General features: G+C 29.5%; 1 protein-coding gene across 1 annotated transcript in view; it reads left to right on the forward strand.

Moving 5' to 3' along the window:
• Positions 1–15,875, forward strand: part of LOC111422984 (Chondroitin sulfate N-acetylgalactosaminyltransferase) — a 69,385-nt gene that overhangs the window by 42,255 nt on the left and 11,255 nt on the right. Inside the window, exons 4-5 of the mRNA XM_071199290.1 lie at positions 1,889–2,055; positions 12,095–12,244. Of these exons, the coding sequence (XP_071055391.1) occupies positions 1,889–2,055; positions 12,095–12,244 (317 nt within the window). The remainder of the gene's footprint in view (positions 1–1,888; positions 2,056–12,094; positions 12,245–15,875) is intronic.

Consider the following 15,875-nt stretch of genomic DNA (forward strand, 5'->3'; position numbering starts at 1 on the left):
TTTGCAGAGTTGCGTTCAAAAACTGGTAATTCTGATTTTTGAAGTTTTGAAAAAATGATCTTTAACACATTAAATGTTAACTAAATAAGCTTCAAATTGCTGTTTAGTTTATGATGATAACTCAATTAGTTATTGAGATATGAATTTGTAAAGATTAATAAATTTTAATCTAACATCTATGATTAAAACTTTGCAGAGTTGTATTCAAAAAACCGTAATTCCGAAATTTGAAGTTTTGAAGAAATGATCTTCAACACATTAAATGCTAACTAAATATGCTTCTAATTGCTGTTTAGTTTACGATGATATCTCAATTAGTTATTGAGATATGAATTTCTAAAGATTAATGAATTTTAATCTAACATCTATGATTATAACTTTGCAGAGTTGCGTTCAAAAACTGGTAATTCTGATTTTTGAAGTTTTGAAGAAATGACCTTTAACACATTAAATACTACCTAAATAAGCTTTAAATTGCTACTTCGTTCATGATGATACCTCAATTAGTAATTGAGATATGAATCTATGATTAAAACTTTGCAGAGTTGTATTCAAAAAATCGTAATTCCGAAATTTGAAATTTTTAAGAAATGATCTTTAACACATTAAATGCTAACTAAATATGCTTCAAATTGCTGTTTAGTTTATGATGATATCTCAATTAGTTATTGAGATATGAATTTGTAAAGATTAATAAATTTTAATCTAACATCTATGATTAAAACTTTGCAGAGTTGTATTCAAAAAACCGTAATTCCGAAATTTGAAGTTTTGAAGAAATGATCTTTAACACATTAAATGCTAACTAAATATGCTTCTAATTGCTGTTTAGTTTACGATGATATCTCAATTAGTTATTGAGATATGAATTTCTAAAGATTAATGAATTTTAATCTAACATCTATGATTATAACTTTGCAGAGTTGCGTTCAAAAACAGGTAATTCTGATTTTTGAAGTTTTGAAGAAATGACCTTTAACACATTAAATACTAACTAAATAAGCTTCAAATTGCTGCTCAGTTCATGATGATACCTCAATTAGTTATTGAGATATGAATCAATGATTAAAACTTTACACAGTTGTATTCAAAAAATCGTAATTCCGAAATTTGAAGTTTTGAAGAAATGATCTTTAACACATTAAATGCTAACTAAATATGCTTCTAATTGCTGTTTAGTTTACGATGATATCTCAATTAGTTATTGAGATACGAATTTCTAAAGATTAATGAATTTTAATCTAACATCTATGATTATAACTTTGCAGAGTTGCGTTCAAAAACTGGTAATTCTGATTTTTGAAGTTTTGAAGAAATGACCTTTAACACATTAAATACTAACTAAATAAGCTTCAAATTGCTGCTCAGTTCATGATGATACCTCAATTAGTTATTGAGATATGAATCAATGATTAAAACTTTGCAGAGTTGTATTCAAAAATTCGTAATTCCGAAATTTGAGGTTTTGAAGAAATGATCTTTAACACATTAAATGCTAACTAAATATGCTTCAAATTGCTGTTTAGTTTACGATGATATCTCAATTAGTTATTGAGATATGAATTTGATAAAGGCAATATATATCGTATAAATTCTCCGAAACTTTCCTTATTCATATAAATTTATTTAAAGGTAAAAGAACTTGAACCTTTTGGTGTCAAGAATGGATAGGGAACAAATTACAAGGATCGTCGCATCCTTGACACCTCGACGCGGTGCCCTATTTAATTGCAATTTTGCGGCTTCCTCGATCTCCCCCCGAGGACACTCAACACTTTACCACGAGCGTGTTCGAACATTTTCGAACTTTCAAGTTGCCAAATTGCTCAATTACTACATTCGTTGATCAAGTTCTTTCTGATGAAGTCTTTTTTACGATTTGTTACAGAAAAAGAAGAACAGTAATGGTTCGATTATTAGGAATGCGACTAATGACACGATTACTTCTGGTCGTCTGTTCTTTAAGTTTAATAAGCATATTATTTTTAAGCCGGTGCGGTTTAAACACCTTAGATTCAGATGGTGATGATCAAGATTCACAACAAGAAGTTCCAGGTAAGCAAATCACACTTAACTTTCGCAAACTTTTCCTTCACGTATTTCTTTTTACGTATTAAACCGTATTTAAAGAAGAGAAATAAACCTGTAGGGATAAATTGAAGGAGGGTGAAAGAGAGAGCGGATGAGATCTCTGCGTTGAAACGAAGAAGCTTCCTCGCAATAAACTTTAGCCGGATGAATTACCATTTTGCGGGGTAAAGTTTGCTTTGGCTAATGAAAGATGACGCCGCGAAAGTTGGCTTTTGGATAAATTAGGGTTGAATTTTAAAAGGTTACGGTTAAAAGATAACCTAAAACTTTTTTCTAGCTTAACTGTTTGTGTTTAAAATTTAATGAATTAAAAAAAAGATATATATATCCAAAAATTACTCGAATATATCAACCGCAACCGCTGACACAACGAATTGCACGGAATAAAGCGAATTAAATTAATCCGGAAAAATATCGTTGAATCGGCGGAAAGATAAATGTACTGTTCGAGAAAAAAAAATCAGTTAAATTAGTTGAAATTGAATTTTGGCACCATCGCTAATTTTTGTTACATTATTCGAAGTAAATGTTTCAATTTTTAATGAAAACATCATTAATGCCTGGGTGGACTTTGAAATGGAAATGCAAATATGACTCAAATTGGATTTTACGACCCAAAACCACTCATTATTTGCGTACAACAAATTTTCACATGCCCACATTCGATACTTTTTAATATTCATGAATTAAAATAAAACCAAGCGACCAAAATAAGACCAACAACAAATATCAATAAAGTACTTTTATTAATAATATTTATGCAAAGGAGAAAAATTTTTACCAAGTAAAATTGCAAAACATCTCATACACATAAAAGGAAAGCTTTCATTTAGACGACGAAGGCAGATAGGTTCCGAGTGTTTACATTATATTTTACGTTCCGCTTCGTTGTCGTCTACTTGAATTGTAGCCCACCTCCAAGCTGACTTATATACGGAAAAATCTTATATACCACCCGGCGAGTTTCTAGTATATTTACATAGACAATATTTTGTTGCCGTACTTTAAATTCGTTTCCAAGGAAAATAGCAACAAAAAATTTCTGGCGACCACTCATTCTATAACACATTAAATACTAACTGAATAAGCTTTAAATTGCTACTTCGTTCATGATGATACCTCAATTAGTTATTGAGATCTGAATCTATGATTAAAACTTTGCAGAGTTGTATTCAAAAAATCGTAATTCCGAAATTTGAAGTTTTGAAGAAATGATCTTTAACACATTAAATGCTAACTAAATATGCTTCAAATTGCTGTTTAGTTTATGATGATATCTCAATTAGTTATTGAGATATGAATTTCTAAATATTAATGAATTTTAATCTAACATCTATGATTATAAATTTGCAGAGTTGCGTTCAAAAACTGATAATTCTGATTTTTGAAGTTTTGAAGAAATGATCTTTAACACATTAAATACTAACTAAATAAGCTTTAAATTGCTGATAAGTTCATGATGATACCTCAATTAGTTATTGAGATATGAATCAATGATTGAAACTTTGCAGAGTTGTATTCAAAAAATCGTAATTCCTAAATTTGAAGTTTTGAAGAAATGATCTATAACACATTAAATGTTAACTAAATATGCTTCAAATTGCTGTTTAGTTTATGATGATATCTCAATTAATTATTGAGATATGAATTTCTAAAGATTAATGAATTTTAATCTAGCATCTATTATTATAAATTTGCAGAGTTGCGTTCAAAAACTCGTAATTCTGATTTTTGAGGTTTTGAAGAAATGATCTTTAACACATTAAATACCAACAAAATAAGCTTCAAATTGCTGCTCAGTTTATGATGATATCTCAATTAGTTATTGAGATATGAATCTATGATTAGAACTTTGCAGAGTTGTATTCAAAAAATCGTAATTCCGAAATTTGAAGTTTTGAAGAAATGATCTTTAACACATTAAATGATAACTAAATATGCTTCAAATTGCTGTTTAGTTTATGATGATATCTCAATTAGTTATTGAGATATGAATTTCTAAAGATTAATGAATTTTAATCTAACATTAAATTTGCAGAGTTGCGTTCAAAAACTCGTAATTCTGATTTTTGAGGTTTTGAAGAAATTATCTTTAACACATTAAATACCAACAAAATAAGCTTCAAATTGCTGCTCAGTTCATGATGATACCTCAATTACTTATTGAGATATGAATCTATGATTAAAACTTTGCAGAGTTGTATTCAAAAAATCGTAATTCCGAAATTTGAAGTTTTGAAGAAATGATCTTTAACACATTAATTGTTAACTAAATAAGCTTCAAATTGCTGTTTAGTTTATGATGATATCTCAATTAGTTATTGAGATATGAATTTCTAAAGATTAATGAATTTTAATCTAACATCTATGATTATAACTTTGCAGAGTTGCGTTCAAAAACTGGTAATTCTGATTTTTGAAGTTTTGAAGAAATGATCTTTAACACATTAAATACTAACTAAATAAGCTTTAAATTGCTGCTAAGTTCATGATGATACCTCAATTAGTTATTGAGATATGAATCTATGATTAAAACTTTACAGAGTTGTATTCAAAAAATCGTAATTCCGAAATTTGAAGTTTTGAAGAAATGATCTTTAACACATTAATTGTTAACTAAATAAGCTTCAAATTGCTGTTTAGTTTATGATGATATCTCAATTAGTTATTGAGATATGAATTTCTAAAGATTAATGAATTTTAATCTAACATCTATGATTATAACTTTGCAGAGTTGCGTTCAAAAACTGGTAATTCTGATTTTTTAAGTTTTGAAGAAATGACCTTTAACACATTAAATACTAACTAAATATGCTTCAAATTGCTGCTCAGTTCATGATGATACCTCAATTAGTTATTGAGATATGAATCAATGATTAAAACTTTGTAGAGTTGTATTCAAAAAATCGTAATTCCGAAATTTGAAGTTTTGAAGAAATGATCTTTAACACATTAAATGCTAACTAAATATACTTCAAATTGCTGTTTAGTTTATGATGATATCACAATTAGTTATTGAGATATGAATTTCTAAAGATTAATGAATTTTAATCTAACATTTATGATTATAACTTTGCATAGTTGCGTTCAAAAATTTGTAATTCTGATTTTTGAAGTTTTGAAGAAATGATTTTTAACACATTAAATGCTAACTAAATAAGCTTTAAATCGCTGCTCAGTTCATGATGATACCTCAATTAGTTATTGAGATATGAATCTATGATTAAAACTTTGCAGAGTTGTATTCAAAAAACCGCAATTCCGAAATGTGAAGTTTTGAAGAAATGATCTTTAACACATTAAATGCTGACTAAATATGCTTCAAATTGTTGTTTAGTTTATGATGATATCACAATTAGTTATTGAGATATGAATTTCTAAAGATTAATGAATTTTAATCTAACATTTATGATTATAACTTTGCATAGTTGCGTTCAAAAATTTGTAATTCTGATTTTTGAAGTTTTGAAGAAATGATTTTTAACACATTAAATGCTAACTAAATAAGCTTTAAATCGCTGCTCAGTTCATGATGATACCTCAATTAGTTATTGAGATATGAATCTATGATTAAAACTTTGCAGAGTTGTATTCAAAAAACCGCAATTCCGAAATGTGAAGTTTTGAAGAAATGATCTTTAACACATTAAATGTTAACTAAATATACTTCAAATCGCTGCTCAGTTGATGATGATATCTTACTCAGAATTGTATTCAAATCCTCAAATGTGTCATTCAATATGTTACAATCATTTAAATAATTGTTGGTGAAAGCAAATGTGTCAAATCTTATTTCGTAAAACATCTGAAAGGTGCTTTATAAACTAAACGAAATCTTGTTATAGCATGTGTAACGTAAAGCGATCGTTTGGGAGGACAAATTCACGGATGGCCAATAGAGTGATCGATAAGGTACTAATTTCAGAGGGGGATCCCGGTGTCGACTGAAACAATACCCCGTTTCGTGTACGGCTAATGAAGCGCCGTGTTTGCCTTTTGAGGTTGGATTACAACGACAAATACGACGAACGTATCACGAACCTTCTCTCACTCAGTCAACTATTATCAAATCTTAAAAAAAAAAACAAATCGTTAATTTTTATTTGAAAATTCCCCATTTAATCTGTAAATTGCCCACTTCAAAAAGAGATTTATGGCAAGGTAATTACAATTTCATAACCACAAAAAAATGGAATGTTTAACGTGGGATGCAATGAAATCAAGATTACGATAAATTGGCTAAAAAAAAGTTTGGGTTTGGTTAGTCGTTTTCGTGGTGTTGGTGGTTTCGATTTGATCGACGGTGTAATTAGTCGGTTGAAAGGGGGCTAGCGGGAGGGGTGTTGGAACCGAAATTTACAGCCACCATCGTGCCATAGAATTCGCCCAGATAACAACCCCCGACCAATCAAAATTCGTTAACAGGCTTGTAAACACGAGAGCTCCGCTCGCATATCCGCAATCTCAATTTTCATCTTAGCCCTCCCCGCATCGTTACAGTTAACATAGCCTAAGGGTTGATTGCGGCTCGATTTGGTATAGCGATACAGAAACCTAGTACACACCCTCCAAAGAGAACCATGGGTTATCTAGCTATTACTGCAAATTGCTTCTCCACACTTATGCCTCCATACCGTTTAATTGCAAAGTGATTAAATTGATTCAATGTTAGCTAAAAGGATATCTTAGATGTTAAGGAATTTGTTTTTTCTTTCAAGACTCTATCAAAGTATTAAAATGAATTAAGCGGTTTTCGTGTTCGGGGAGTAAGCGAGGGATAATTTCGCGTTTTGGCGAGGTACCGGAAGACGTTTACGCGACGAAGTTTAGTTCGTGAACGCGTTCCTCCACGGAATTATGCACGCCCCGAATAGTTAAAGAGATATTGCCCGAAAATTCGAACTCGCTTCCAGACGTTGGTAATTGGGAACGTCGTAAAGTTGGCAAACCAATCCGGGCGTGGTGCAACCTTTGCCCGAATAATCGCAGTTCAACTTAAACCCCGTTTAAACCAAAATTACATACTTAAACTATTTGATAATGATGAAAAAGAAATATTCCAAATAATTTCGGTGAAAAAAGATTCATTTTCATTAAAGATCCAATAATGTTGAAAGTATGAAGGGAACTATTTACCTGGGAAACTTAAAACTTTAGTTAATCCAACACCAGACATTCTTTAATAACCTCGAAAAGTTTCAATTTTTATTTCCAAATAATTAAGGAGTAAAAGATTTTTTTTTTATTTTAATTTGATCAAACATAGAACTTAAAGTTTTGAAGAAGTGATCTTCAACATAACTAATGCTCAATAAATTTTCTTTAAATTATTTTTCACTTCATGACGATATCTCTATTAGTTATTGAGATTTTTATTCTAAGATATATAATTATAAATGTGCAGAGTTGTATTCAAAAAATCGTAATTCCGAAATTTGAAGTTTTGAAGAAATGATCTTTAACACATTAAAAACTGACTAAATATTCTTCAAATTGCTGTTTATTTTATGATGATATCTCAATTAGTTATTGAGATATGAATTTCTAAAGATTAGTGAATTTTAATCTAACATCCATTATTATAAATTTGCAGAGTTGCGTTCAAAAACTCGTAATTCTGATTTTTGAGGTTTTGAAGAAATGATCTTTAACACATTAAATACCAACAAAATAAGCTTCAAATTGCTGTTCAGTTCATGATGATACCTCAATTAGTTATTGAGATATGAATCTATGATTAAAACTTTGCAGAGTTGTATTCAAAAAATCGTAATTCCGAAATTGGACGTTTTGGAGAAATGATCTTTAACACATTAAATAGTGACTAAATATGCTTCAAATTGCTGTTTAGTTTATGATGATATCTCAATTAGTTATTGAGATATGAATCTATGATTAAAACTTTGCAGAGTTGTATTCAAAAAACCGTAATTCCGAAATTTGAGGTTTTGAAGAAATGATCTTTAACACATTAAATGTTAACTAAATATGATTCAAATTGCTGTTTAATTTATGATGATATCTCAATTAGTTATTGAGATATGAATTTCTAAAGATTAGTTTATTTTAATCTAACATCTATGATTATAAATTTGCAGAGTTGCGTTCAAAAACTCGTAATTCTGATTTTTGAGGTTTTGAAGAAATGATCTTTAACACATTAAATACCAACAAAATAAGCTTCAAATTGCTGCTCAGTTCATGATGATACCTCAATTAGTTATTGAGATATAAATCTATGATTAAAACTTTGCAGAGTTGTATTCAAAAAATCGTAATTCCGAAATTTGATGTTTTGCAGAAATGATCTTTAACACATTAAATACTGACTAAACATGCTTCAAATTGCTGTTTATTTTATGATGATATCACAATTAGTTATTGAGATATAAATTTCTAAAGATTAGTGAATTTTAATCTAACATCTATGATTATAAATTTGCAGAGTTGCGTTCAAAAACTCGTAATTCTGATTTTTGAAGTTTTGAAGAAATGATCTTTAACACATTAAAAACCAACAAAATAAGCTTCAAATTGCTGCTCAGTTCATGATGATACCTCAATTAGTTATTGAGATACGAATCCATGATTAAAACTTTACAGAGTTGTATTCAAAAATACGTAATTCCGAAATTTGAGGTTTTGAAGAAATGATCTTTAACACATTAAATGTTAACTAAATATGATTCAAATTGCTGTTTAATTTATGATGATATCTCAATTAGTTATTGAGATATGAATTTCTAAAGATTAATGAATTTTAATCTAACATCTATTGTTATAAATTTGCAGAGTTGCGTTCAAAAACTCGTAATTCTGATTTTTGAGGTTTTGAAGAAATGATCTTTAACACATTAAATACCAACAAAATAAGCTTCAAATTGCTGCTCAGTTCATGATGATATCTCAATTAGTTATTGAGATATGAATCTATGATTAAAACTTTGCAGAGTTGTATTCAAAAATTCGTAATTCCGAAATTTGAAGTTTTGAAGAAATAATCTTTAACACATTAAATGTTAACTAAATATGATTCAAATTGCTGTTTAGTTTATGATGATATCTCAATTAGTTATTGAGATATGAATTTCTAAAGATTAGTGAATTTTAATCTAACATCTATTATTATAAATTTGCAGAGTTGCGTTCAAAAACTCGTAATTCTGATTTTTGAGGTTTTGAAGAAATGATCTTTAACACATTAAATACCAACAAAGTAAGCTTCAAATTGCTGCCCAGTTCATGATGATACCTAAATTAGTTATTGAGATATGAATCTATGATTAAAACTTTGCAGAATTGTATTCGAAAAATCGTAATTCCGAAATTTGAAGTTTTGAAGATACGATCTTTAACACACTCAATACTGACTAAATATGCTTCAAATTGCTGTTTAGTTTATGATGATATCTCAATTAGTTATTGAGATATCAATTTCTAAAGATTAATGAATTATAATCTAACATTTATGATTATAAATTTGCAGAGTTGCGTTCAAAAACTCGTAATTCTAATTTTTGAGGTTTTGAAGAAATGATCTTTAACACATTAAATACCAACAAAATAAGCTTCAAATTACTGCTCAGTTCATGATGATACCTCAATTAGTTATTGAGATATGAATCCATGATTAAAACTTTGCAGAGTTGTATTCAAAAATACGTAATTCCGAAATTTGAGGTTTTGAAGAAATGATCTTTAACACATTAAATGTTAACTAAATATGATTCAAATTGCTGTTTAATTTATGATGATATCTCAATTAGTTATTGAGATATGAATTTCTAAAGATTAGTGAATTTTAATCTAAAATCCCTGATTATAAATTTGCAGAGTTGCGTTGAAAAACTCGTAATTCTGATTTTTGAAGTTTTGAAAAAATGATCTTTAACACATTAAATACCAACAAAATAAGCTTCAAATTGCTGCTCAGTTCATGATGATACCTCAATTAGTTATTGAGATATGAATCTATGATTAAAACTTTGCAGAGTGGTATTCAAAAAATCGTAATTCCGAAATTTTGAAGTTTTGAAGAAATGATCTTTAACACATTAAATACTGACTAAATATGCTTCAAATTGCTGTTTATTTTATGATGATATCTCAATTAGTTATTGAGATATGAATTTCTAAAGATTAATGAATTTTAATCTAACATCTATGATTATAAATTTGCAGAGTTGCGTTCAAAAACTCGTAATTCTGATTTTTGAGGTTTTGAAAAAATGATCTTTAACACATTAAATACCAACAAAATAAGCTTCAAATTGCTGCTCAGTTCATGATGATACCTCAATTAGTTATTGAGATATGAATCTATGATTAAAACTTTGCAGAGTTGTATTTAAAAATTCGTAATTCCGAAATTTGAAGTTTTGAAGAAATGATCTTTAACACATTAAATACTGACTAAATATGCTTCAAATTGCTGTTTAGTTTATGATGATATCTCAATTAGTTATTGAGATATGAATTTCTAAAGATTAGTGAATTTTAATCTAACATCTATGATTATAAATTTGCAGAGTTGTGTTCAAAAACTCGTAATTCTGATTTTTGAAGTTTTGAAGAAATGAAGAAATGCTGCTCGGTTCATGATGATATCTCAATTAGTTATTGAGATATGAATCTATGATTTGGTTATAACGGACACTCCCTTCCCCGTATTAGTCCATTATATTATACCGTATTACAAATTTATTAAAAATTCAACAAAAAAATTATAATCTCCAAAGTGAAGTTTGAGGAAACAATAAAACTTTAATGTTAAGTGTAGAGTTGACTAAATTAGTCTTAAAGAGAAGTCTTTAAAGTTAACCCTTTAAGATCGTTGAATTATTCCGGTTTGAATTAAAACTTGATTGTAAAAGTTCTCCTTCGTAGCGGAAAGTTAAAAATCAATCAAAATTCACAGAAATCCGTTGAAAATTTAATGAAACAATAAAATCTTTAATGTTTAAGTTTAAACAATTTAAATTACTTTTGATCGTCAACAGTTTTTGTTCGAGGTGGAAGGTTAAAAATCGATAAATTGTTGTTTGTACCGCGATGCCAACGACATGGATGGTAGTACATTCTTGGGAAACTCCTCATAAATATTTAAAGCGATAAGGCCGCTCTGGCATAATGCCGCCGGTATCCTATTACCGCAGGACTCGTGTTCTTCAGTGTGTTTGCGGCGTTAATGCCCTTCTACCGTGTCTGATCTCACCAGTTTCGCACGGTGCCAGACCCCCTCTTTTGATTAATATGAAGTAGTCACGACGTTACACCCTTAACTATATGTATATGTATACCAACGATAAACTTTAAGTATTTTAGTAATATAAAGTAATTGAATTTTTGTGATAAATTGAGATATCGAATGATTCTTTTGGTCATCGTGACGGATTTCAGTTCAGAAAACGTCGTCGTCGTCGCATAATTTAATATCCGGCGATCGATCGTTCCAGAACGTTCCAGGGGTTGCTAGGGGGGGTTTAATTCGCGTCAATCACGTAGGACACGTTACACGTGCAATGTTTGAAAAATTGTAGCATCGCAATAAACGTGACTATCTAGGTATTATAAAAAAGAGATTTTTAACTTGAATTTTGAAGTTTTATGTAAATTTTGCGGGTGTAACGTAATTCTGAGTTACCAAATATTTGCGAATTGGCTCGGAATACCACACAGGAAATTGCAGATGTCTGCGTCAAACGCAACGGGGAGTCGTCGCATATTGTAATAACTTACCGCTACTATGACGCCCTTATTTACCTTCGCTTCGGCCGATTTCCAACAAACGTACGTGTCTCCTGCAGATTTCCAACCCGACGATGTATTCCAACAAGCAAATAGAGTTCCATTACTAACGTTGAAAATTTTAACGACTCACAAAACTTTCTTGACATCATCTCTTTTTAATACCTTAACTTAAAGGTAAAATGATGTGTGAATAATTACGTGATATAAATCAGTCTCAATTCATGTAGAACGTTTTATTCGTTTTGCGTTTTAGGTTCGACGCAGCAGCAGCTGCAGCAGGAACTCCCGGAACAGGAAAAAGGAGAGAATTACCAACAGCAACGGGAAGAGGAAAATCGCCAGGAGGTGGAAAGACTCACTGCGGAGATAAGGGATTTGAAACTTCAACTGTTTCAACTGACCAGTAAGTTTTAACAAATTTTTTTATAATAATTTAGAAAAGAAGTCGTCGTTTATATCGACAAAGAAAACTGGGAGGGAATTTTTCAGTAACGGCTTGCGATTCACGTCATAACCGTCGCGTTTTCAATGATCCCTCTTTCTTGCTTTCTGGTGCTGCAGTAACAATAGAATTTAACTACCGGCTCCGAGCGCGGTTCTGAAAAGCCAAATCCTACCTTGAAGCGAACGTAATGGCGAAAATCGTCCAGGGGATGAAGAGAAAGGATAACGATAACGTGAATACTTTCTGAATACTTTTAGTTTAAAAACATTTTTTTTTTGGCGAATTTAAAAATATTGGGTTCAATTGATTTTGTTCTACTGATGAATATGTAGGTGACGTCGCCTGAAATGGGGAAGTTTGCGTTCCTTATTGAAGAACTTCTTTGAAACGTCGAAGGAAATGATTGTTTTACGCGACGCCGTAATGGGTCGACGCCGACGAACAAAGCCACCGCTTCCAAGGAATCAATTTAACATCTAGAAGTTCGAAATACGCCTAACGCGATCCGAATAAATTAAGTTTGCCAAGAGAGAGGATGTAAATTTTAACATAAAAATAAAACTTCGTGCTACACCAACAGTTCGTTTTTAATTACGCAGTTCCGGTTGTTTATGTTTGCCAGATCCTTTTGGGGGTTCAGCTGTAATTAAGATTCAAAGTACGTTTAAGAAATTAACCTGATAACTAAATTAAAACTTCACGCAAAGGGAACTCCTAATGAACTTATTTTCTTTATAAAATCATAAAGTTATGCATCACTTGACTAAGCGACAAATGAAAATTGTTTGGTGAATGTCCATTTTTATCACAGAACACTGATGGCAGCTATCACAAGCATAAAAGCACAAGAAGTAAGTCGTTGCATAAATTTAATCACTAAAACTAGATTATATAGAATTTAAGTCTAACCAGTTTCGGCCTTTGGCCATCCTCAGAGACTCTATACTGATCCATTTTACAAACAAGTTTCTTAATTTTTTTCTATTTTGTTAAAAAAGATCACATATCAAAGTCGAAATCAGATTATTAGTTACTAATTTACAAAAGTAAAGTTTAAAAACTTGTAAAATGAAATTAAGGACGCTCTTTTTTAACAAAAGAAATATTAAGAAACTGTGGCTTAAAAATCGACGATTTTTTTAATCAATGTGAAATGACACAAAAAACACGTTAAAAATAAAAAGAAAGTGCGGAAAAGTGACTAACACTAGATTAACTTCAGTTATAAAACTTCTATTATATGATAACTAACTTCAGGTTTAAAATATCAACCTCAATTTTGACATATTTGTAATCTTCATTAAAAATCCTTTAAAATGAGTACAAACTCGACATATTTATCTTCAATATTAATGAAGTTATGGTCCAAACATGATACGTTTAATTCCAATATTAAACTTCCGGTTTGTGTTTATAAAATGTCTTAATATTTGTTATAAAAACAAAAATACAATAAAAAAAAATCAAAAATTAAGGTTGGTATTAATATTTAAAAATTAATTTGCTATCTTCATTGTGGCTAACTTTGGGTTTAACGGTTTTTATTCTATCTTTTATGTTTTTTGAGATAAATAGAATAAAGAATACATCATGAAAGAACACCATGAAGTTGTCCATTTCTCTATTATATGATAACTAACTTCAGGTTTAAAATGTCAACCTTAATTTTAACATATTTGTAATCTTCATTAAAAATCCTTTAAAATGAGTACAAACACGACATATTTATCTTCAATATTAATGAAGTTATGGTCAACTTCCGGTTAAGAATGTCAACGTCAAGTTTGACATATTTGTAATCTTCATTAAAAATCCTTTAAAATGAGTACAAATTCGACATATTTATCTTCAATATTAATGAAGTTATGGTCAACTTCCGGTTAAGAATGTCAGCGTCAATTTTGACATATTTGTAATCGTCGTGAAAAATTCTTTAAAATGAGTCCAAACATGATACGTTTAATTCCAATATTAAACTTCCGGTTTGTGTTTATAAAATGTCTTAATATTTGTCATAACAACAAAAATACAATAAAAAAAAATCAAAAATTAAGGTTGGTATTAATATTTAAAAATTAATTTGCTATCTTCATTGTGGCTAACTTTGGGTTTAATGGTTTTTATTCTATCTTTTATGTTTTTTGAGATAAATAGAATAAAGAATACATCATGAAAGAACACCATGAAGTTGTCCATTTCTCTATTATATGATAACTAACTTCAGGTTTAAAATGTCAACCTCAATTTTGACATATTTGTAATCTTCATTAAAAATCCTTTAAAATGAGTACAAACACGACATATTTATCTTCAATATTAATGAAGTTATGGTCAACTTCCGGTTAAGAATGTCAACGTCAATTTTGACATATTTGTAATCGTCGTGAAAAATCCTTTAAAATGAGTCCAAACATGATACGTTTAATTCCAATATTAAACTTCCGGTTTGTGTTTATAAAATGTCTTAATATTTGTCATAAAAAACAAAAATACAATAAAAAAAAATCAAAAATTAAGGTTGGTATTAATATTTAAAAATTAATTTGCTATCTTCATTGTGGCTAACTTTGGGTTTAATGGTTTTTATTCTATCTTTTATGTTTTTTGAGATAAATAAAATAAAGAATACATCATGAAAGAACACCATGAAGTTGTCCATTTCTCTATTATATGATAACTAACTTCAGGTTTAAAATGTCAACCTCAATTTTGATATATATGTAATCTTCATTAAAAATCCTTTAAAATGAGTACAAACACGACATATTTATCTTCAATATTAATGAAGTTATGGTCAACTTCCGGTTAAGAATGTCAACGTCAATTTTGACATATTTATAATCGTCGTAAAGAATCCTTTAAAATGAGTCCAAACATGATACGTTTAATTCCAATATTACTCGAGATATAAGCAACTTCCGATTTGAAATGTCGAAAATTTTTATAAAATGTCTCAATAGTTGTCACAAAAACAAAAATATAACAAAAAAAAATAAAAAATTAAGGTTGGTATTAATATTTAAAAATTAAATTGCTATCTTCATTGTTGCTAACTTCGGGTTTAAAGTTTTTTATTTAAACTTTTTTGTTTTTTGAGATAAGTGCGTCATCTTTGGACTCATTTTGAAGGTATTTTAATGAAGATGCCAAATATGTCAAAATTGACGTTGACGTTTCAAACCGGAAGTGATTGTATCTCCATTAATATCAAAGTTAAATATGTCGAGTTTGGACTCATTTTAAAGGATTTTTTATGAAGTTGACAAATATGTCAAAATTAAAAGTTGAAAGTTCGAACTTTTTGGTTTTTTGAGATAAATGCGTCAAGTTTGGACTCACTTTAAAGGTTATTTGTTTTTAATGTTTTAATGTTAATGTTTTTAGTTGTCGTTCTAGTTTTAGTTCAATAAAAATATACAACATTGTAATATCTTATGCTAACTAGCCCTACCACTGCCACTAGAACTAACACTAGACTGAGAACTAGACATATTCGGATTTAGTCCCACGTCTCTCAAGACGGCTAAACTGGTGTTAGTTCTATTGATAGTTCTAGTTTTAATGCAATAAAAATATGCAACATAGTGAT

This window comes from Onthophagus taurus, chromosome 10 (genome assembly GCF_036711975.1).
Source record: "Onthophagus taurus isolate NC chromosome 10, IU_Otau_3.0, whole genome shotgun sequence".
Classification (NCBI taxonomy): domain Eukaryota; kingdom Metazoa; phylum Arthropoda; class Insecta; order Coleoptera; family Scarabaeidae; genus Onthophagus; species Onthophagus taurus.